At 47.5% G+C, this 21,909-nt stretch overlaps 1 protein-coding gene and 1 long non-coding RNA gene across 4 annotated transcripts in view; one reads left to right on the forward strand and one right to left on the reverse strand.

Moving 5' to 3' along the window:
* Nucleotides 1-387: 387 nt before the first annotated feature.
* LOC100407914 (ETS translocation variant 4) overlaps nucleotides 388-21,909 on the reverse strand; it is a 35,533-nt gene continuing 14,011 nt past the window's right edge. Inside the window, exons 2-8 of one of the 3 annotated variants that reach the window (XM_035300510.3) lie at nucleotides 6,474-6,526; nucleotides 2,968-3,027; nucleotides 2,732-2,800; nucleotides 2,349-2,521; nucleotides 1,676-1,768; nucleotides 1,172-1,282; nucleotides 388-963 (exon numbers count right to left, since the gene is read on the reverse strand). In XM_035300510.3, the coding sequence (XP_035156401.1) occupies nucleotides 688-963; nucleotides 1,172-1,282; nucleotides 1,676-1,768; nucleotides 2,349-2,521; nucleotides 2,732-2,800; nucleotides 2,968-3,007 (762 nt within the window). In that variant the 5' untranslated portion in view covers nucleotides 3,008-3,027; nucleotides 6,474-6,526 and the 3' untranslated portion in view covers nucleotides 388-687. Of the gene's footprint in view, nucleotides 1,283-1,675; nucleotides 1,769-2,348; nucleotides 2,522-2,731; nucleotides 2,801-2,952; nucleotides 3,028-6,473; nucleotides 6,527-21,909 lie in introns of all 3 variants that reach the window. The other 2 variants (XM_035300508.3, XM_035300512.3) reach the window with 2 other exon arrangements.
* Nucleotides 6,481-21,203, forward strand: LOC118153504 (uncharacterized). Its single transcript, XR_013535669.1, has 4 exons — nucleotides 6,481-6,545; nucleotides 11,071-11,277; nucleotides 11,851-11,987; nucleotides 20,128-21,203. It is a non-coding gene; the product is annotated as an uncharacterized LOC118153504 (long non-coding RNA).

The following is a 21,909-nucleotide window of genomic DNA, read 5'->3' on the forward strand; positions in this document are numbered from 1 at the left end:
GTAAGGATCACAGAAACCAAAAACCAAAACCCTGCCTGAAGAAGTCCCAGGGGGGACAGCCTTGCAACTCAGTGGCCCTCCTGCCCCACCCTCAGGGCCAGGGAGACTGCTGCAGGAAGCAGGCTCAAAGTGCACAAGGGACACCTGTCCAGGTTATCAAGTATCCCGTCCATTATTTCTGGATCTTCACACAGTAATGCTGGGAAGCGGGAAGGGTAGGTATCATTAAGCCCATTTTTCAGAAGAGAAATAGGTACCTTTTTTCAAATCCACATGGGGATTAAATGTCAGGGCCTGGCCCCAAACCAGTGAGCTCTGCTCCAAGGCCAGAGCTCTTTCCATCCCCAGGTCTGTTTTCACAGGACAGCAAAGAGGACACAGGATAACTAAGGGGAGAAGTGGGGCTTTATTAAGGTCTGGCAGATGTGGTGGAGGTGGAAGTGGAAACTGGGCCTAGGAAAGGGCAGAAGAAAGGCAAAGGGCCCCTTGGAGCAGGAGCCCATCCCTCTCTGCTTCCACCCAGCACCCCCCATCCCAGGTTCCTTTTCGTCGACCTCCCCCTGCCTCCGGGAACACAGCACCAAGAACTGACAAGCCGGGACCCACCCAGGGCCACAGCTTGGGGCAAAGTCCACCGCAGTGGGAAGATCTGGGGATCTCAGAGAACCTCCTCTCCCTCATGCCAGTTTAAGTTGGGAAGCGCCTTCTCTGTCCCCCAGAACAGAACAAACTCTTGTTCTCCGTGGTTGGGGAAAAGGTGTGGGGGGCTTGGACACAGGAAGCAGGACCTGGGAAGAAGCTGATTTGAATTCCCCCAGGGCCCAGGTGGAGCCCCCAGGGGAGTTTCTGAGACTCCCCCTTTAGAGACTTGCCATTTCTCCACTTTTCCTTCCCCGTGGCTGGTGAGCAGCTCAGTCTGGGCCAGGGCAACTGGTAGGACAGTGGGGATCTGCCCAGAGTCATCTGTGGGTTTCAGATGAAGTTTCCCTAACACCAAATTCATCTATATGTACACAGGGCAGCACCCACCTGTGGCAGGGGGAATAGCACCTGGGGGCTACTAAGAGTAGCCACCCTTGGGGCCAAACAGCTGGGCAGGGCCAGCGAGCTCTGGGAGGCATGCAGGGCCCTCGTCCAAGTGAGACAAAGAGACTGTGTCCTCCTCACTGACCGGCCGGTCAAACTCAGCCATGAGAGCTGGACGCTGATTATCCGGGAAGGCCAAAGAGAAGAGGGCCTCGGGCTCGCACACAAACTTGTACATGTAACGCACTCCAGCCACCTATGGGGAGAGAGAAGGGCTGGTCAGCCTGGCTAGCCCCGCAGCCTTGGTATGGGGTAAGGCGGGGGAGAGGGGAATGCAGCCTTCTACCAGTCCAGGCAGATGCTCAGGGCATTTCTCCCCCATGCTGGCTCCCCTGAGAAGCTGACTCTCCCTTCACAGTTCTTACTCCTTTTTCATGTCAATTTCTCCCTGCTTGGGGCCTCTCAGTTCCAGTGTAGCACTTTTTTTGGGAGAGGAGAACCTTGGGATTGTCCACAATTTCTTGTCCCTCTGACTGATTCATTAACTGATCCTACAGAGTTGCTGAGAACTGCCCTTCTGAGCCTTTCCGTCATTAGCTTCCCACAGCCACTGCCCCCACCACCTCGTCCCTGGACCCATAGCCCCCACCTTCTGCATGATGCCTTTCTCGTATCGGAGCCAGCGGCTCAGCTTGTCATAATTCATGGCTGGCCGGTTCTGGATGCCCCAGAGCCTGGCAACCTGGGGACAAAACAGTTTTGGGGTGGAGATGCTACCTTGGCAGAGGAAAAGAAATGGGGGAAAGGTCAAAAAGAGCACTTGAGAGTCTCGGTGCAAAGTACTAAGCCAGCCCGGCAACAAAGCATCAGCCCAGGGACCAGGCGCGGTGGCTCACGCCTGTAATCCCAGCACTTAGGGAGGCCAAGGCGGGTGGATCACAAGGTCAAGAGATCGAGACCATCCTGGTCAACATGGTGAAACCCCGTCTCTACTAAAAATACAAAAAAATAAGCTGGGCACGGTGGTGCGTGCCTGTAATCCCAGCTACTCAGGAGGCTGAGGCAGGAGAATTGCCTGAACCCAGGAGGTGGAGGTTGCGGTGAGCCGAGATGGCGCCATTGCACTCCAGGCTGGGTAACAAGAGCGAAACTCCGTCTCAAAAAAAAAAAAAAAGCATCAGCCCATAGACGTAGGCTTGGCAAGAATTCCAGTCAGGTAAAGCAAGGATCATGGTGGGGGCACGTGCCACCATTCCCCAGGTTCTCCCATCTCCAGGCCCTCAACTTTGGAAAGGAGGGCTGGGGTTATCTGAGAGACCCACCTCATCAGGCTCAATGAGCTTGAACTCCATTCCCCGGCCCGTCCAGGCAATGAAATGGGCATTAGTTGGGTCTTCCAGCAGGGCCACCAGAAATTGCCACAGCTGCAGGGCACCCCGGCGCTGGTAGGGTGGCCCCTCTCGAAATGCACCAACCCCTTCCTGCTTGATGTCTCCTGGGGAACACAAAAATAGGAGGTGTGGGGTTTAGGTCTTTTGGTCCCCCAAGCAACTGCCTCCCCTCACCCCAGGGATTTCTCCAAGGGGTCTCCCCAGGCACTTTTCTATGGGTCCCACCCTCTTGCCACCATGAAACCTGATGTGACTCCTGCGGGGACACAGCATGATAAGACCTTGACCCTCCCATGAACAGTCACTTCTCTGACCTTCAAATTTCTCAGGGACAATGCAGACGTCATCTGGGAATGGTCGAAGGGTTTTCTCATAGCCATAGCCTTGTGGAGGAAGTTAGGGGCTGCTCAGATTTGGGGGTTCACTGATGAAACCCCAGAGTCCAGAGGGACTGCTGGCCAGGGAGACCCTCCCCCATGGCAGCACTCCCTCCCCCAACATGGAGGGCTTGGCAGGGGAAGGGGAACTGCCTTACCCATGGCCCCATCACCTGGAGAGGGCCCGGAGAAGCCCTCTGTGTGGAGGTACATTGATGCACACCCAGTGAGATCTGTGGGGAAGAAAGGGGTATGTGAGAGGTGGCTAGGGTGGAGCTGGGGGGGAAGGGAGGAGGAAATCCTATCCACATTCAAGAATTTCTTCCTAGGCCAGCTCAGTGGCTCACACCTGTAATCTCAGCACTTTGGGAGGCCAAGGTAGGTGGATCATGAGGGCAGGAGTTCAAGACCAGCCTGACCAACATGGTGAAACCCATCTCTACTAAAAATACAAAGAAATTAGCCAGGCTTGGTGGCACTTGCCTGTAATCCTGGCTACTCAGGAGGCTGAGGCAGGAGAATTGCCTGAACCCGGGAGGCGACAGTTATGGTGAGCAGAGATCCCGCCATTGCACTCCAGCCTGGGCAACAGAATGAAATTTAAGTCTCAAAAAAAAAAAAAAAAGTTCTTCCTTCCATCCTGCTTCCTGGTGACTATTCTTTGCCCAAGTTGCCTGCCAACCACAAAATCCCAGGGGAAGTTCACCCAGAGGGAGTGTGAAGCTGGAGCCCCTCAACTTGAGGGCTGGGGCAGAGGCCATGGAAGGCAGCAGCAGGGGCTGGGCAAGCTGTTCTGCAAGGCCCAAGCTGCCAGGGAGCAGCTGTTTCCTGCAGGTTCAGAGGGAGGAGGGAGGGTGAGATGAACGTCCGGGGGAAAGGGTTGGGTGTCCACGCCTGAATCCCTCAGAATGGACACATGTCCGGTCAGCAGGTCAGATTCCCAGCCCCGTGCGCACCTGTGTGTGTGTGTGTGTGTGTGAGACAAACTGAGAGTATGTGCCTGCATGCACCTGGGGAAGAGGCAGTGGGCAGTGGGCATTGTTTTTTCAGGTCTAACAGAGCACATTTCACTTTATTTCATTCCATTCCATAGGATAGGAACCTCCCCACTCCACATCAGGGAGGCGGTGGTATGAAGCCATCGGTTCAAGTTCCAACCCCTTCCCGCCCTCCCCCGACTCCACTCCACTCCCACCTATGAATGAGAAGATGGTGAAACCCGACACCTCAGGGAGGAGGTGGGAGGGTGGGCTCATTCATGCATCCCTTTTGTGAATGGAATTCCTGACTCCATTCAGGCGTAGCTGGGGGGAGGGGTAGGAGTTCAAGGGCATGTAACACGATCCCCTCCGGTCTACAGCCTTTGAAGGTCAGCGGCAGAGTGCCTCCCTCCTCCTCTCCCAGCTCACTGCCAAGCCTGGGTCAGGCTTAGGCCCAGGATTTGAGGACAGGAGCACCCATCCGGTTCTCAGCCGGACAGCCTGGGGGTTTGTGGCTCATCCCCCTGCCCCTGAAAGGTTGTGGGCACCACAACAAGAGAAATTCTAAAGTTCTGGCTGACTCTGAGCCTACTCTAATAAACTCAGATTTGGGGCTAGTAACAATGTAACAAAAGCCAGGCTGAAAGAAGAAAAAGGCAGGGTTTTCTGGGCCCTTCCTGGGACTGGCCCTCCCTCAGCCCTTGTGACCTTGAATTATAGCTATTTATGAACCTAGCTGAGTGCAATTCACTCCAGTCAGCAGCCAGGTGGAACTAGAACTTAAATCCTCTAAAGTTCAACATTTAGGCTGGGTGCAGTGCTTACACCTGTAATCCCAGCACTTTGGGAGGCCAAGGCAGGCAGATCACTTGAGATCAGGACTTCAAGACTGGCCTGGCCAACATGGTACAACCTGTCTCTACTAAAAATAAAAAATAAAAAATAACTAACTGGGCTTGGTGGCTCACGCCTGTAATCCCAGCACTTTGGGAAACCGAGGTGGGCAGATCACCTGAGGTCAGGAGTTTGAGACCAGCCTGACCAACATGGAGAAACCCTGTCTCTACTAAAAAGACAAAATGCCAGGCATGGTGGCACGTGCCTGTAATCCCAGCTATTCAAGAGGCTGAGGCAGGAGAGTCACCCGAACCCGGGAGGCGGAGGTTGCGGTAGACGGAGATCGCGCCATTGCATTCCAGCCTAGGCAACAAGAGGCGAAACTCCGTCTGAAAAGAAAAAAGAAAAATTAGCCGGGTATGGTGGTGGGCACCTGCAGTCCCAGCTACTCAGGAGGCTGCAAAAAGGGAATTGCTTGCCTCAAGGGAATCTATGCCAGGAGGCAGAAATTGCAGTGAGCCAAGATCACACCACTGCACTCTACCCTGGGCGACAGAGCAAGACTCTGTCTCAAAAAAAAAAAAAAAAAATTAATGCAACCCCAGGCCCCAGAAAACACTTTCATAGGAGTGAGCACCTCCAACCTAGGGCCTGTAGTTTTCCTTAGTGCCCTGGAAAATTCCAAGGGTGCGACATGTTTTGTTATTTGAGGATATAAAGAATCTTTCTTTTTCTGGTTGAGGTTGGATATTGGCCCACTTGAATGTCAGCTGAATAACATTATCTGTGAAGAACATTGGCCTTTCCTGTGGCCCCTGCTGGGTTCCCAAACTCTAGCCACAAGGCTGAGCAGCAAAGAATTGGTTCCAAGCCAGTGTGAGTGAGATTCAGTTTTAACTGCAGTCCAGTCAAATGCCCTGTTTGTAACCAACTATTCTCTGCTGTTTTCGATTTTTTGTGCCCTATTCTGTTTCACTGGTGTAGACAATTGACAGCAAAGTATCTGACAATAAAGTGGGCTTTCTTTTCGTTTGTTTGTTTGTTTTCAGTTAGGGTGTCGCTCTGCTGCCCAGGCTGGAGTGCAGTAGCACAGTCTCGGCTCACTGCAACCTCTGCCTCCCGGGTTCAAGCAATTCTCCTCCCTCAGCCTCCTGAGTAGCTGGGATTACGGGCACCCACCACCACGCCCAGCTAATTTTTGTATTTTTAGTAGAGACGGAGTTTTGCCATGTCGGTCAGGCTGGTCTCAAACTCCTGACCTTGTGATCCGCCTGCCTTGGCCTCCCAAAGTGCTGGGATTACAGGTGTGAGCCACTGTGCCCGGCCTATAGCAGGGTTTCTCAAGAGTGGCACTATTGACATGTAGGCCGAGAGATAGTGTTTTATGAATATATTGTGGGGAGCCGTCCTGAGCTTCATAGGGTGCTTTCGGAAGTATCCCTGACTCTACCCACTAGACGCCAATAGCACCCCACCCTCAACAGTGACAACCAAAAATGTCTACAGATAGGACCAAACGTCTCCTGGGGAGCAAAATCGTCCCTCAGTCACGAAAGTGACTGAGAACACTAGAACTGGACTCTGCTGAACTGGCCCAGGCCCCTCACTTCAGATCTAAGGCAGTGGAGGATCAAACAGATAGTGTCTGCTGGAGGGTCACACAGCAAGAACACGGCCGGCCCCGGGTTTCAACCAAGGTTCTCATTCCAGTTGCTGCCTTGGTCTTTGAGATCAAACCCAAGAATGGGGAGCCCTGACCTTTACCCCCACTGTTTTCAGGAGAGAACAGCTGATCTGTGATTCTCTATCCTATGACTCACTTCCTGCCACCCCCCCACCCCTTACGCCCTCCCTCTACTCACGGTTTCTGAATGGAAATCAGGAACAAACTGCTCATCACTGTCTGGTACCTGAGCTGCAGAGAGAGATCAGAGGTGAGTTTGGGGTGGGGCCCTGGTGGGCGCCTGGGAGGCTCCATTATTGCAGCCCTGCAGATTAGCAACAGTTAAGAGAGGACCAACAGCCTTTAGACTGGGGTGTCCACATTTTAAGAATTGTCTTTGGCCACACATAAAATACACAAATACACTAACACTAACGATATCTGATGAACTTAAAAAAAAAATCACAAACAAATCTTATAATGTTTTAAGAAAGTTTATGAGGAATTGGTGTTGGGCCTGGGCTGCATTCAAAGCCACCCTGGGCTGCGTGTGGCCAGCAGGCCCATGTGTTGGACAAGCTTGCTTAAAACTAAAGGTAGCTCCACCCTAGGTCCTAGTGCCCTCTAGCTCTGGGCTCCACTAAGACTCAGGAGGGAAGACTGTTCCCAGAACCTGCAGGAGCAGATTCCAGTCTTTCTTTTTCTAGATGCCTTGTCTTCATTTCCTCCATTTTTCTGAAGTGGAACAGCCTTGCCTGTCAAAGTTTACAAAACTCCCTCAAAGCTCACAGCAGTCATATCTGGGATGGGCAGACAGTGGGATCCTGTGGATTTAAAATCACATAGGAGGTGGGCGGGTGCTGTGGCTCATGCCTATAATCCCAGCACTTTGGGAGGCCGAGGCAGGTGGATCACCTGAGGTCCGGAGTTTGAGACCACCCTGGCCAACCTGGTGAAACCCTGCCTCTGCTGAAAATACAAAAATTGGCTGGGCGTGGTAGCTGGCATTTATAATCCCAGCTACTCAGGAGGCTGAGACAGGAGACTTGCTTGAACCTGGGAGGCGGAAGTTGCAATGAGCTGAGATGGCACCCCTGCACTCCAGCCTGGGCAACAAGAGTGAAACTCTTTCTCAAAAGAAAAATTAAATAAAATCACATGGGAGGTGGCTGGGTGCGGTGGCTCACACCTGTAATCCCAGCACTTTGGGAGGCTGAGGCAGGAGGATCACTTGAGGTCAGAAGTTCAAGACCAGCCCGGCTAACAAGGCATAACCCCCTCCCCGTCTCTACTAAAAAATGCAAAAATTAGCCAGGCATCTTGGTGGGCACCTGTAATCCCAGCTACTCGGGAGGCTGAGGCAGGAGAATCACTTGAACCTGGGAGGTGGAGGTTGCAGTGAGCCGAGATCACACCACTGCACTCCAGCCTAGTGACAGAGTGAGACTCCCGTTTAAAAAAACAAACAAAAATAAATAAAATAAAAAGTAAATATATAAGTTAAAGTTACATGGGGGAGGTTCTGAGTCTGGGCTAGACCCAGGAATCTGCATTTTAAACACCCAGGTGATTTTGAGACGTACAAGAGTTCTGAGGCTGGATACAGTGGCTCACTTCTGTATTCCCAGCACTTTGGGAGGCCAAAGTGGGGAGATTGCTTGAGTCCAGCAGTTTGAGACCAGCCTGGGCAGTGCAGTGAGTCCTTGTCTCTACAAAAAAATTAAAACAGCTGGGTATGACAGCATGTGCCTGTAGTCCCAGCTCTTCAGGAGGCTGAGATGGGAGGATTACTTGAGCCCTTTTAGGAGGCAGAAGTTGCAGTGAGCCAAGATCATGCCACTGTACTCCAGACTGGGCAACAGAGCCTGCTGCTCTCCCTATCTCAAAAAAAAAAAAAAAATTCCTGAGCCAGGGAAAGGAGATGGAATGGAGGCAAGAGGGAGGTTTGACAGAGGGGAAAAGTTTGATGGATGTGGTAGATCAGCTACCTGGGAGGCTGAGGTGGGAGGATACTTGAGCCCAGGAGTTCAAGTTCAGCCTGGACAACATAGCAAGACCTTGTGTCAAAAATAAAAATAGGGCCTGGTGCGGTGGCTCACGCCTGTAATCTCAGCACTTTGGGAGGCCAAGGTGGGTGGATCACCTGAGGTCGGGAGTTTGAGACCAGCCTGACCAACATGGTGAAACCCTGTCTCTACTAAAAATGCAAAAATTAGCTGGGTGTAGTGGCACATGCCTGTAATGCCAGCTACTCAAGAGGCTGAGGCAGGAGAATTGCTTGAAACCAGGAGGCGGAGGTTGCAGTGAGCCAATATCACGCCATTGCACTCCAGCCTGGGTGACAGAGTAAGACTCCATCTCAAAAATAAAATGAAACAATATAGAAAAGGAGGATGACAGTGGGAGAGCAGGAGGCTGGTGACTGGGACCACTGCAGAAGGCAAAGGACACTGGCTGAGCACCTAGATGCCTCATTCCTTTAATATGCAGTTGAGGGGAGGGATTCCCAAGGTTGGAGATCTGAGGAGCTCTCCCAGGATGCCAGAATGGGTGGAGCTAGGTTTAGGAATAGGCAGGAAAACTGAAATGCAGCAGCAGCTCATCCAAGGCTTCTAACCGGGACAGCAAACTCTGATTTCCAGTTCTTATCCTGGCCTCCCCAGAGGGGAGCTTCCCAGGTGGTTATACAGCTAAGTGTCTCCCTTGATCCCACCCTTGCCCACTTTTGCCCCGCTCTCAAAAATAAAGGGATCACATCAGGAAGTGTAGACATCAAGAACTTCCTGACATTCCAGAGAGTGGTTCTAGGTGATGAGGTGGAACCTGTAGCCCGACGAGGCTGGACTCTCCTTCCCTGGAGACTACTCTCAGATTGGACAATGGGGAAACTGATAAAATGCCCAGAGAGGTCAGAATGGCTGGTGAGGGGGATAGGATGGCTAGAGAAAACCTCCACACACACCCCGCCTACACAAATACGATCCCATCCCTTCTGCTTCCCTCTACGCTATTGGATTTCAGCCACAGCCTCTTATTAGAATACCCTACTCTTACCTCCTCTAGTCCCTTGCTCTCCACCTAGCTGCCAAGGTGATCTTTTACAACAAAAACGGAATCATTTCTCTCTTATTTAAAGCATGAAATCCAAATGCTTGCCCTTGGCCTCCAAGGCTCTGCACGACTCGGCCTTGCCTGCCTCTGACCCGCCTCTCCTTGCCTGAGTCGGCAGCACTCTGATCTCCTTTCTAGCCTCAAACCTGCTGAGCTTGTTCCTTCTTCCTCAGATGCTTTCCTGCCTTCCTCTTTGTTTCCTGGCCATCAGAGTCTCAGCTCACTTTGACATCTCTGCAGAGGCCTTCTCTGACCGCCTCTAAACCAAAATGGTTCCTCCTGGCTCTCTATTGAGCCTCTGTTCTGTTTTCTACCTGGCAAATACTGCCACCTGAACTTATTAATTTATGTTTACCCGTTTATTGTCTATCTGTCTATCTATCAATCGATCTATCTATCATCTATCTCCACCAGGAAGTTAAGCTCTATGAAGGCAAGAGATTTATCTCTGGTCATCTGATTCTCCAACACCCAGCACAGGTCAGAGTAGACAGCATGTTAGAGTAGACGCTGGCTGCATTATTTCCTGAGTGTGTGAATAAACAGGCAATAATCGTTTGTCCTCAGGCTGGGAGGAGTCAGCACTGTGGGCCTGGGGACATGCACTGAAGAAATCCTGACCATCCTAGCCCTTCCCTGCAGGCTCCCCTTTCTCCACACACAAGGCAACACTAGAGAGGGGCAGGTCCTCTCTAGGAAAGCACATCTCACAGGGGGATACTTTAGGTTGTGATACATTGCTTGGCAAGAATATTCTTCAACAACTTGCTTTAAATATTAGAGGTATCAAGTGTTTATAAACATAGGCTTGTATTAATAGATAGTTGATTTCTTGACAGAAGGATTAGGGAGAGGGAGTTAAAGAATTGGGAGCCACCAGCAGCTAGAGGAGAAGTGAGGACGAGTCAACATAGTAATACTTTGGTCTAAAGTGCCCAAAGAAATCAATGAGACCTGAAATCCAGTGGCAAGAACAAACAGAAACACACAGGTGGCACCCATCTTTTCAGGAACACAAGCATGGCAAAAAGTCAGCCATTCCCAAACTGGCCTAATTCAAGTCACCAGAGCATAGTTAAAAACACGATTCCGGCAGGGCGTAGTGGCTCAAGCCTGTAACCACAGCGTTTTGAGAGGCCAAGGCAGGCAGATTATCCGAGGTCTGGAGTTCCTGGCCAACGTGCCAAAACTGCATCTCTACTAAAAATATAAAAATTAGCCAGGCGAGGTGGCACACACCTGTAATCCCAGCTACTTGGGAGGCTGAGATAGGAGAATCACTTGACCCGGGAGGCAGAGGTTGCAGTGAGCCGAGATCACGCCACTGCACTCCAGCCTGGGCAACAGAGTGAGAACCTGTCTCAAAAAATAATAATAGGGCCGGGCACGGTGTCTCATGCCTGTAATCCCAGCACTTTAGGAGGCTGAGGTGGGCGGATTACTGGGTCAGGAGATCGAGACCATCCTGGCCACCATGATGAAACCCCGTCTCTGGTATTCAGAGGGGGTTTCGTAAAAAATGAAAGTTATTCCTGAGAGTGTTTAAAATTACTGAAGTCCACCTGCTAGTTGTTACATATATTTTTGTCACATAATTTCATATAATTTAGAACAGTTTTATTTTCCTTTAAAAATCATTGTTCCTGGTTTAATTTTTTTTTTTTTTTATTTTGGTTCTGTTTTAGGAAAGGGGACTACCACAGGTATCTGGCAGAGTTTGCCACAGGGAATGACAGAAAGGAGGCTGCAGAGAACAGCCTCGTGGCCTATAAAGCTGCCAGTGATATCGCAATCACAGAACTTCCACCAATGCATCCTATTCCCTTAGGTCTTGCTCTCAATTTTTCCGTATTCTACTATGAAATTCTTAATTCCCCTGACTGTGCCTGCAGGTAAGTTGTGGGGAAGAGCAAAAGCTCTCAGCATGAAAGTTCAGGGCAGCTATTTGGGCTTTTCGTATTGTTTCTGGGCCCTGCCTTTATAGACTCGGCTGAGTACTTCTGGCTCTTACTGAAACTACTTTGGATAGTATTGAAACAGACCTCTCAACCTACTAGCATAGTGGTCAGGAGAAGTATTCTGATGTGGGATAGTTTTGTTGTTGGTAGATAGAAAATGTTAAAATGAGGAGAGGAATTATAATTGTTTTCATTTTTGTATATTAGTTTTCAGTCTTTTTTTTCTATTGACTAGAACTTGGAGATTTTTTTTTTGTGATGATTTAGGATGGAATTTGTTCACTATATTTTATTAGTCGATATATTTATTGTAGCATATCAGTAGCAGGCTTAAAGCATCGTAAGAAGTAGTGCTCCACATACCTTTAATTTTTATTAGTTGTATTTGCTTTTTTTTATATCATTGTCACTTACACACTGGAATAACTGAAAAAAAGATTGCTGTCTGTCATTTCTAATTTTGATTTGGGACTTAATTTTTGTAATACATTTATTTAAATACTCTAGGTTGGCGAAAGCAGCTTTTGATGATGCAGTTGCAGAACTGGATACGCTGAGTGAAGAAAGCTATAAGGACTCTACACTAATCATGCAGTTGTTACGTGATAATCTGACACTATGGATTTCAGACATGCAGGGCGACGGTAAGGAAACAACCTCAAGGAAAACAGACATCTCTTTAAGTTGCAGGCTTTGGTTTTAAATTCCTTGGGGGCTGGGTGCGGTGGCTCAAGCCTGTAATCCCAGCACTTTAGGAGGCTGAGGCAAGTGGATCACGAGGTCAAGAGATCGAGACCATCCTGGTCATCATGGTGAAACTCCGTCTCCACTAAAAATACTAAAAATTAGCTGGGCACAGTGGCGCGTGCCTGTAATCCCAGCTACTCAGGAGGCTGAGGCAGGAGAATTGCCTGAACCCAGGAGGCAGAGGTGGCGGTGAGCCAAGATCGCACCATTGCACTCCAGCCTGGGTAACAAGAGCGAAACTTTGTCTCAAAAAAAAAAAATTCCTTGGGATATCTTTACATCAAGCTACAGTTTAGACTCACCGCCTGAGATTTTAACTAGTGTCTCTCTAGGAAATGGTACTAAAGTATGTGCTCCATTTCTGGAAACTTTTACCTCATCCTTTACACTGTTTCAAGTATGTGAAATCCTGTCTCTACTGCAAATACAAAAATTGGCCGGGCATGGTGGCAGGTCCTGTAGTCCCCGCCACTTGGGAAATTGAGGCAGGAGAATCGCTTGAACCTGGGAGGGTGGAGGTTGTAGTGAGCTGATATTGCACCACTGCACTCCAGCCTGGGCAACAGAGCGAGGCTCTGTCTCAGAAAAAAAAAAAAAAAAAAAAAAAGCCTGGTACAGTCCCTGATGTGTATATATATATATCTTTATTTATTTATTGAGATAGAGTGCAATGGCGCTACCTCTGCTCACTGCAACCTCCGCCTCCTGGGTTCAAGTGATTCTCCTGTCTCAGCCTCCCCAGTAGCTGGGATTACAGGCATGTGCCAGCACATCCAGCTAACATCCAGCTAATTTTTGTATTTGTTTTTTTGTAGAGACAGGGTTTCACCTTATTGGCCAGGCTGATCTGGAGCGCCCAGCTATTTCTATTTTTAGAGATTTTCAGGCCAGGCACGGTGGCTCACGCCTGTAATCCCAGCACTTGGGAGGCCAAGACAGGTGAATCACAAGGTCAGTAGTTCAAGACCAGCCTGGCCAACATGGTGAAACCCTGTCTCTAATAAAAATAAAAAAATTAGCTGTAATCCCAGCTACTTGGGAGGCTGAGACAGGAGAATCACTTGAACCCCAGAGGTTGAGGTTGCAGTGAGCTGAGATCATGGCACTGCATTCCAGCCGGAGGAACAGAATGAGGCTCTGTCTCAAAAAAAAAAAAAAGTTCATTGCAAACACTTTAACTAGAGTATTTTACTAAACTTAATTGTGATGTTGAGTATGTGCCTGTTAATGTTTACTTTAAATACAAAAGCCCAAAGTTGTTACATTTGTTGATTTTTTTTTTTTTTTTTTTTTTTTTTTTTTTTTTGAGACGGAGTTTTGCTCTTGTTACCCAGGCTGGAGTGCAATGGTGCAATCTCAGCTCACCGCAACCTCCGCCTCCTGGGTTCAGGCAATTCTCTTGCCTCAGCCTCCTGAGTGGCTGGGATTACAGGCACGCACCACCGTGCCCAGCTAATTTTTTGTATTCTTAGTAGAGACGGGGTTTCACCATGTTGACCAGGATGGTCTCAATATCTTGACCTCATGATCCACCCGCCTCGGCCTCCCAAAGTGCTGGGATTACAAGCTTGAGCCACCGCGCCTGGCCTCATTTGTTGATTTTAAAGGAAATTTTATTGTGTCTCTAAAGAATCATTTTTATCCCTGGTAGATTGTTGAGCAGGGATGGAGAAGAGGACAAATGAGTGTGATATGGGCATTATAAGTTAGTTTTAAATTTGCTTTTGGTGGTGGGTTAGAAACAAAGTTTATTGTCCGTTTTAGCTGCAGTTCCTTTAAGAATGTTTCTTACAACCGGGCGTGGTGGCTCACGCCTATAATTCCAGCACTTTGGGAGGCCAAGGTGGGTGGATCATGAGGTCTGTAGATCGATACCATCCTGGACAACACGATGAAACCCTGTCTCTACGAAAAATACAAAAATTAGCTTGGTGTGGTGGTGCTGCACCTGCGGTCCCAGCTACTCAGGAGGCTGAAGCATGAGATTTGCTTGAACTCGGGAGGTGGAGGTTGCAGTGAACCAAGATACCACTGCACTCCAGCCTGGTGCCTGGTGACAAAACGAGACTCTGTCTCAAAAAAAGAAGGTTTCTGGGGCCGGGCGCGGTGGCTCAAGCCTGTAATCCCAGCACTTTGGGAGGCCAAGGCAGGTGGATCACGAGGTCAAGAGATCGAGACCACCCTGGTTAACAAGGTGAAACCCCGTCTCTACTAAAAATACAAAAAATTAGCTGGGCATGGTGGCGTGTGCCTGTAATCCCAGCTACTCAGGAGGCTGAGGCAGGAGAATTGCCTGAACCAAGGAGGCGGAGGTTGCAGTGAGCTGAGATGGTGCCATTGCACTCCAGCCCGGGTAACAAGAGCGAAACTTTGTCTCAAAAAAAAAAAAGAAGGTTTCTTAGGCTGAAACATGTTGCATTGCTTGAGGCTAGCTGGGTTCTGTCATGAAACCACTTACTGCCTTGACTTTGGAAGTGTTACACTTTCTGAAAATGCCTCTGAAAGTGGGTGTGTATGTTTCTTTGGAAGGAGCAGATCAGATTTGTGAGTTTTGGGTTATGATACTGAAGTGAGAATCAGGTGACTCAGCTTTTAAAGCTCACTGGCTCTATGAAATGTTTAGGATTTGACTAGATGAGGATTGGCGTGAGATAGGTGATAAATGTAGGACCTGCTCAGACACTTCCAGCAATGCCAGAGGGAGCCACAGAACACTTCTCAACATGGCGTTTCAGGCACCTGCTACCAGCCGTACCAGCCCTTGGGACTCAAAACCAATTCACTAACTCTGAACAATGGGTTCTAGCTTTAAAATTCTGTTCTAGGCCAGTTGCAGTGGCTCATGCCTGTAATCCCAGCACTTTGGGAGGCCAAAGTAGGAGGATTACTTGAGCCTAGGAGTTCAAGACTAGCCTGGACAACATAGTAAGAGCCTGTTTTTAAAAAAAAGAAAAGAAAAAAAGGCCAGGTACAGTGGCATGCGCATGTAATCCCAGCTACTTGGGAGGCTGAGACAAGAGAATTGCTTGAATCCGGGAGGCAGAGGTTGCAGTGAGCTGAGATTGCACTACTGCACTGTGGGGGGACAGAGCAAGACTTTGTCTCAAAAGAACAAAAATAGCCAGGTGTGGCAACGAATGCTACTCCGAAGGCTGAGATTCAGGGATCTTGAAGCTGCAGTGAACCTTGATGGCGCCGCTGCACTCCATCTTGGATGTCTGAGCAAGACGCCATGTCTTACCAGAAAAATAAATCTGTTTTAACAACAGCTATGAAGGAGAATGGCCAAACAGCTCTGGACTCCTAACAGTCACCCCCACTCAGAGACTAGTATCTCTCTGCCTGTTTGAGAGCATGGAAGGAAAGCGTGTGGAGAATTTGGGAAGCAGGATTGACCTCAGGAAATCATGTCCCTCTCACCTCAGGGACATGTTTTTGAGAGTAGAGGTAATAAAGGTGACCTGGCTTTTTTTTTTTTAATACAATGAAAACATTTGATGTCAACTCATAACCAAATTAGATTACAAAATGAAATGGTTTATGGTAAGTAGTGCTTCTGTAGCTCATCATCACTGCTAACCAGTAGGTGATTAATCAAAGTAGACTACTTGTCTGTCCATATGCAGAACTAAAGATAACCCTTATTCTTGGAAGTATAGTTTTAGGAAGTGGATCATCTTAAAATAGGGTAATACTTTGGCAGTTTCTTTTCTTTTTTGAGATGGAGTCTCACACTGTCTCCTGGACTGGAGTGCAGTGGCACTATCTTGGCTTACTGCAACCTCTGCCTTTTGGGTTCAAGCAATTCTCCCGCCTCAGCCTCCTGAGTAGCTGGGATTGCAGGTGTCTGCCACCACACCCAGCTAATTTTGTTGTATTTTTAGTAGAGATGGGGGTTTCACCATGTTGGCCAGGCTGGTCTCAAACTCCTGACCTTGTGATTCACCCACCTCGGCCTCCCAGAGTGCTGGGATTACAGGTGTGAGCCACCATACCTGGCCTTGCAGTTTTTTTTTAATCTACAGAATTCATTTGTGTTCAATTCCTTGTTTAGTCCGTAAATCAAACAGCTGATAAAGGTTGGCTAAGCAGACTCATTTTCATTTAATATTTATTAAATGAAATATTTTTATTGATGTAATGTTTCAAGTCATGAAATGGTTCAACAATGAAAAATTCAGGTAGTCTATTGACATTCTGATACAACTAACAAACTCCAAATACACTAATAGATGTGAGTACAGGGAAATTGTTCATCAGTTTGAGAGGCTGGATTTGTCAAAAAATAACAGCATTACATTTTTTGTTTGTTTTTGAGACTGCATCTTGCTCTTACTGCCCAGGCTGGGGTGCCGTGATGTGATCTTGGCTCACTGCAACCTACGCTGCTGCTGCTGCATGCACCCCTCCATAACCCCCACTCCCCAGTTTAGAATGATTCTCCTGCCCCAGCCTTCTGAGTAGCTTGGTCTGCAGGCACATGCCACCAGGCCTGGCTGGCCTTTGGTTTTTTTCTTTGAGACAGTCTTGCTTTTGTTGTCCAGGGTGGAATGCAGTGGTGCAATCTTGGCTCACTGTAACCTCTGCCTCCCGGGTTCGAGTGATTCTCCTGCTTCAGCCTTCTGAGTAGCTGGGATTACAGGCATGCACCACCATCCAAGGAACTCTTTTTTTCCCTATCTGTACCTTTCAAGAGGATATTCTTACATCCTCCTCAGAGTAAAAGGGAGGAATAGACATTGTTTTTTAGAATGAAGTTTATAGGAAGTAAAAAGTCCCAAGTCTGGCTCCTTTATCATTGACGCTTTCCTTTGTCCTGCTCTGTTGGTTTACTTTTCTTGTAATGTTGCCTTCATACGATTGCTCTCCCTTCCTTTTTCCTTGCAATATAGATTCCTAATGGAAAACCCAACCCTTCCCTTCCTAAACGCTCCACTTTGTAAGTCATGATCCTGGCTCAGTGAACTCTGCTTTCGGTTTGGTTCTTCACTAATCATGCCTGCGTCTTTCCATCCTGTTGCTCACAAACCGCCTGACCACCTTCCAGGGCGCCTTTTATGGCCTGCTCCTCCTGCCGACTTGTGGTTGGGTGTGATGTATATGGCAAAGATATTTTTATGCCGAAGTTACGTGGAACTTTTGCAAATCTCATGGTTGCTTACGAGTGAGTTGTGTTCTAGTGTTGTGTTTTAAGTATATTTGGCAGTGGTTTGCTGTTAATGAGAGTGAATGTTCCTATCATGTTTCCTAAGTTTGAATACGTTATTGTCCTTTAAAGAACAGTTGGATGCCTATCAGTCCTTTCATCCCTAAGCCATGTTTTTTGTTTTTTGCCTTTGCATATTATTTCCTGTATTATTAAGATCTTCATGTATCTTAAGTAGTTTTTTAATTAAAAATAAAAAATTTTTTTGAGACGAAGTTTCACGCTTGTTGCCCAGATTGCAGTGCAATGGTGCAATCTTGGCTCACCACAGCCTCCGCCTCCTGGGTTCAAGCGGTTCTCCTGCCTCAGCCTCCTGAGTAGGTAGGATTACAGGCACACGCCACCATGCCTGGATAATTTTGTATTTTTAGTAGAGATGGGGTTTCTCCATGTTGGGTCAGGCTGGTTTGGAACTCCTGACCTCAGGTAATCTGCATGCCTCGGCCTCCAAAGTGCTGGGATTACAGGTGTGAGCCAACGCTCCCAGCCAGTTTTTTAAAGATGATCTTAAAATAAAAAAAAAAAAAAAAAGACAGTCTTGCTGTGTCACCCAGCCTGGAGTGCAGTAGCATTCAAAGCTCACTGCAACTAGAACTCCACCTAAGCCCCCCAAGTAGCTGGGACTGTAGACATGTGACCCCATGTTGAGCCTATATAGTTTTTTTACTTTTATTTTTATTTATGTATTTATTATTATTATTATTATTTTGAGACGGAGTTTCGCTCTTGTTACCCAGGCTGGAGTGCAATGGCGCCATCTCGGCTCACCGCAATCTCCGCCTCCTGCGCTCAGGCAATTCTCCTGCCTCAGCCTCCTGAGTAGCTGGGATTACAGGCACGCGCCACCATGCCGAGCTAATTTTTTTTTTTTTTTTTTTTTTTTTTTTGGTATTTTTAGTAGAGACGGGGTTTCACCATGTTGACCAGGATGGTCCCGATCTCTTGACCTCGTGATCCACCCGCCTCGGCCTCCCAAAGTGCTAGGATTACAGGCGTGAGCCACCGCGCCCGGCCATGTATTTATTATTTATTTACTTTTTGAGATGGAGTCTCACTGTCGCCCAGACTGGAGTCTGGTAGCACAACCTCTGCCTCCTGGGTTCAAGCAATTCTCCTGCCTCAGCCTCCCAAGTAGCTGGGACTACAGGGATACGCCACCGTGGCTGGCTAATGTGTGTGTGTGTGTGTGTGTGTGTGTGTGTGTGTGTGTGTGTTTGAGACGGAGTTTCACTCTTGTTACCCAGGCTGGAGTGCAAAGGTGCGGCTCACCGCAATCTCCTGGGTTCAAGCAATTCTCCTGCCTCAGCCTCTCGAGTAGCTGGGACTACAGGCATGCGCCACCATACCCAGCTAATGTTTTACTATTTTTAGTCGAGATGGGGTTTCACCGTGTTGACCAGGATGGTCTCAGTCTCTTGACCTCGTGATCCACCTGCCTCAGCCTCCGAAGGTGCTGGAATTATAGGTGTGAGCCACCGCGCCCGGCCTTTTTTTTTTTTTTTTAAGGTAGAGATGGGGTTTCACCGTGTTAGCCGGGATGGTCTTGATCTCCTGACTTTCTGATTTTCCCGCCTTGGCCTTCCAAAGTGCTGGAATTACATACAGCATGAGCCACCGTGCCCAGCCCAGCCTTTTATTTTTTATAGAGACAGGGCTTCACTGTGTTGCTCAGGCTCTCAGTAGTTGTTTTGAAGTTACATGTCAGTGTCATACATTTCCATCACAGAAGAGATTTTAAAACTACCTTTACTGAAACTTTGATGCCGTAACAACATTTATCATTTTGGGATAAATGTTTGAGGCTGGTTAAAGCTGTCCTCAGTGTAAATGCCTCCTGTTTGTAGACAGCTAGTCTGAGGATACTCGTCCATCCTAATGAAATAATTTAACAGCATTAGGAATGGATGGTCGTCTGAGCGCTTAAGATTGTTAGGTTAATTGATTTTTCATTTATTTTGATTCAAACTATTTAACTATATAGGAATTATAAGCGGTTTGTTTAAAGTACAAGAGAATCTACCTTTTTAAGGGAAAAGCCTGCATGCTTCTTTATTTTGGCTGACTTGTTTAATGCTTACTAATAGGTAGATGACCTTCCAGTGAATAGGCTGGCTTCCTGTTGCATGTTGTAGTGCAGTTGAAACTCCCCAGGGTCATCATCCTGTTCAAAGGGAAAAAGAGCATGAGCGAAGTGTCCAAATGCTGTTCTTCAGTAACCTCAGTGGTCTGGTTTACTTTGAGCATGCTGTGTTTCACTGGAGGAAAATCTGATTACAGTTTGTTGTATCTGGCTAAGATACAAAAGGTGAAATACTCATTCACAACAGCCGAGTATCCCACAATAAAATACTGTAGAACTTCTTGGGAACATTTTATTGTCCAGTTAACTATGTTGAAGCATTTCTGATAATTAGCTTGTGGATAAATAAGATTTTGAAAAAAGGTTGCAAAATACTCTTGATTCTTGAAGAGGTGAGGTTATTGGGGAAGAGTATTTTGACCCAAGATGTATGTGAAAGCTTGAACATCATTTTAGTAAGATGATTTCCTTGGCTGTGTACTTGAAGGGCTCACTTAGCATAAAGGCATTGAGTCTCACTGCACATCAGTTTTTTCCCTTTTATTGACCTATATTTTCAGGACCACGATCCCTTCTTGGTTTAGGCATCTCAGGTGTCAAGGATGATGGAAGTCCTTTGCCTGTCCGTGTTTAATACAGTTGTAACAAATACAGGGAGTTTTATGCTTGGAATGACACCTTTGTTTGTGCCTACCAAAGCCTCATGTAGTCAGTATGAAATAATTAACTGTCTTATTTTTTTTTTAAACAGGTGAAGAGCAGAATAAAGAAGTGCTGCAGGACGAGGAAGACGAAAATCAGTGAGACATAAAAGCCAACAAGAGAAACCATCTCTGACCACCCTACTCCTCCCCTCTCCACCCACCCTACTCCTCCCCTCTCTACCCATTGGAAACTCCCCACTGTCACTGAGAACCACCAAATCTGACTTTACATTTGGTCTCAGAATTTAGGTTCCTGCCCTGTTGGTTTTTTTTTTTTTTAAACAGTTTTCAAAAGTTCTAAAAGGCAAGAGTGAATTTCTGTGGATTTTGCTGGTCCCAGCTTTTAGGTTCTTTAAGACACTAACAGGACTACATAGAGGCTTTTTCAGCATGACCGTACTGTCTCCGTGCCAGATGTGGCAAGATCACCATTAGAAATGGAAATTACATGTGAAAGCCATTAGACTTGTAGCTGGTGCAGGCATCTAAGAGAGCTTAATCACACTGCAGAGGCAGAGGTGGGATCACTTTTCATTTTTCTAATTGTTTCAACTGTATTTTATACCAATGTTTGAAAGTAATTGGGTGTTAGCTTGAGGTGGTTCAGGTTGTTTGGGGAGGGAGTCTGTTGTAATGGTTTTACTGTAAAAAGTGTTTGAAGCTCTGCTGAAATGTTGCTGAAAAGCATGGTGCTGGTAACAATTCAACAATCCGTGGCTGCTCATTCTTGCCTACTTGACTCTCCCACTGAAGCAGGTTAGCGTTGGAGGTGGTGTGGAAAAGCCTGCATGCCTGTTCAGTTCTTTGTTTCTCCTCCTTCCCCCTCCCCTCCCTCGTTCCCTCACTCCTCCCCTCCTTTGCTTGCTCAGCCTCTTTTGTTCAGTATGTGTAACTTGAAGCTAATTTTTACTACTGGATATCTGACTGGAGCCACAGATACAGAATCTGTATTGTTCTTACTGAAACACAGCATGGATTAACATTAAATTTAAGGCCGGGCTCGGTGGCTCACGCCTATAATCCCAGCACTTTGGGAGGCCAAGGCGGGTGGATCACGAGGTCAAGAGATCGAGACCATCCTGGTCAACGAGGTGAAACCTCGTCTCTACTAAAAATACAAAAATTAGCTGGGCATGGTGGCGCGTGCCTGTAGTCCCAGCTGTTTGGGAGGGTGAGGCAGGAGAATTGCTTGAACCCAGAAGGCAGAGGTTTCGGTGAGCCAAGATCGTGCCATTGCACTCCAGTCTGGGTAACAATAGCGAAACTCCGTCTCAAAAAAAAAAACCAAAAAACATTAAACTTAAATAAAACAAACCTAAATTTAAAATGCCAGATATCATTGCGCCTCCATCCTTTATACTTCTAAATAAAATCTCTAGTCCAAACAGTATTATGTCTGCGTGAATGTGAAACATTCCTCCTTTTTTCTTCCATAAATAATTTGTTTGCTTCCCAAAGATGTGTATTTTGGGGAATAAAATTGCCTATAATCTGGTTGTGAAGAACACTAAGTCAATTGATTACATGCCTTGTCTTCCAAAGCAGGTAGCAACATGGCATTTATTTTAATCATTAAAGTGCAGTATGAGTAGTGCAAGGTGTAACCAGGGATCATTCTCTAGCATAGTATTTTGAGTTGTTCAACCAAATAAGGCTGAATGTCTTACAGTAATTCTTAGAGGTAACTGTGTGTGCCCTCTTCCTCCAGAGGTCAGTGGCAGTAGTGGAGAAGTACTCAGTCCTTTGTCGGTGATGCATGCACACATTGCAGACGGTGGTAAACCAGCATTCATTCCTGGAAACACTCAGTGTAAGAATCCTCCTTCCGT

This window comes from Callithrix jacchus, chromosome 5 (assembly GCF_049354715.1).
Source record: "Callithrix jacchus isolate 240 chromosome 5, calJac240_pri, whole genome shotgun sequence".
NCBI lineage: Eukaryota > Metazoa > Chordata > Mammalia > Primates > Cebidae > Callithrix > Callithrix jacchus.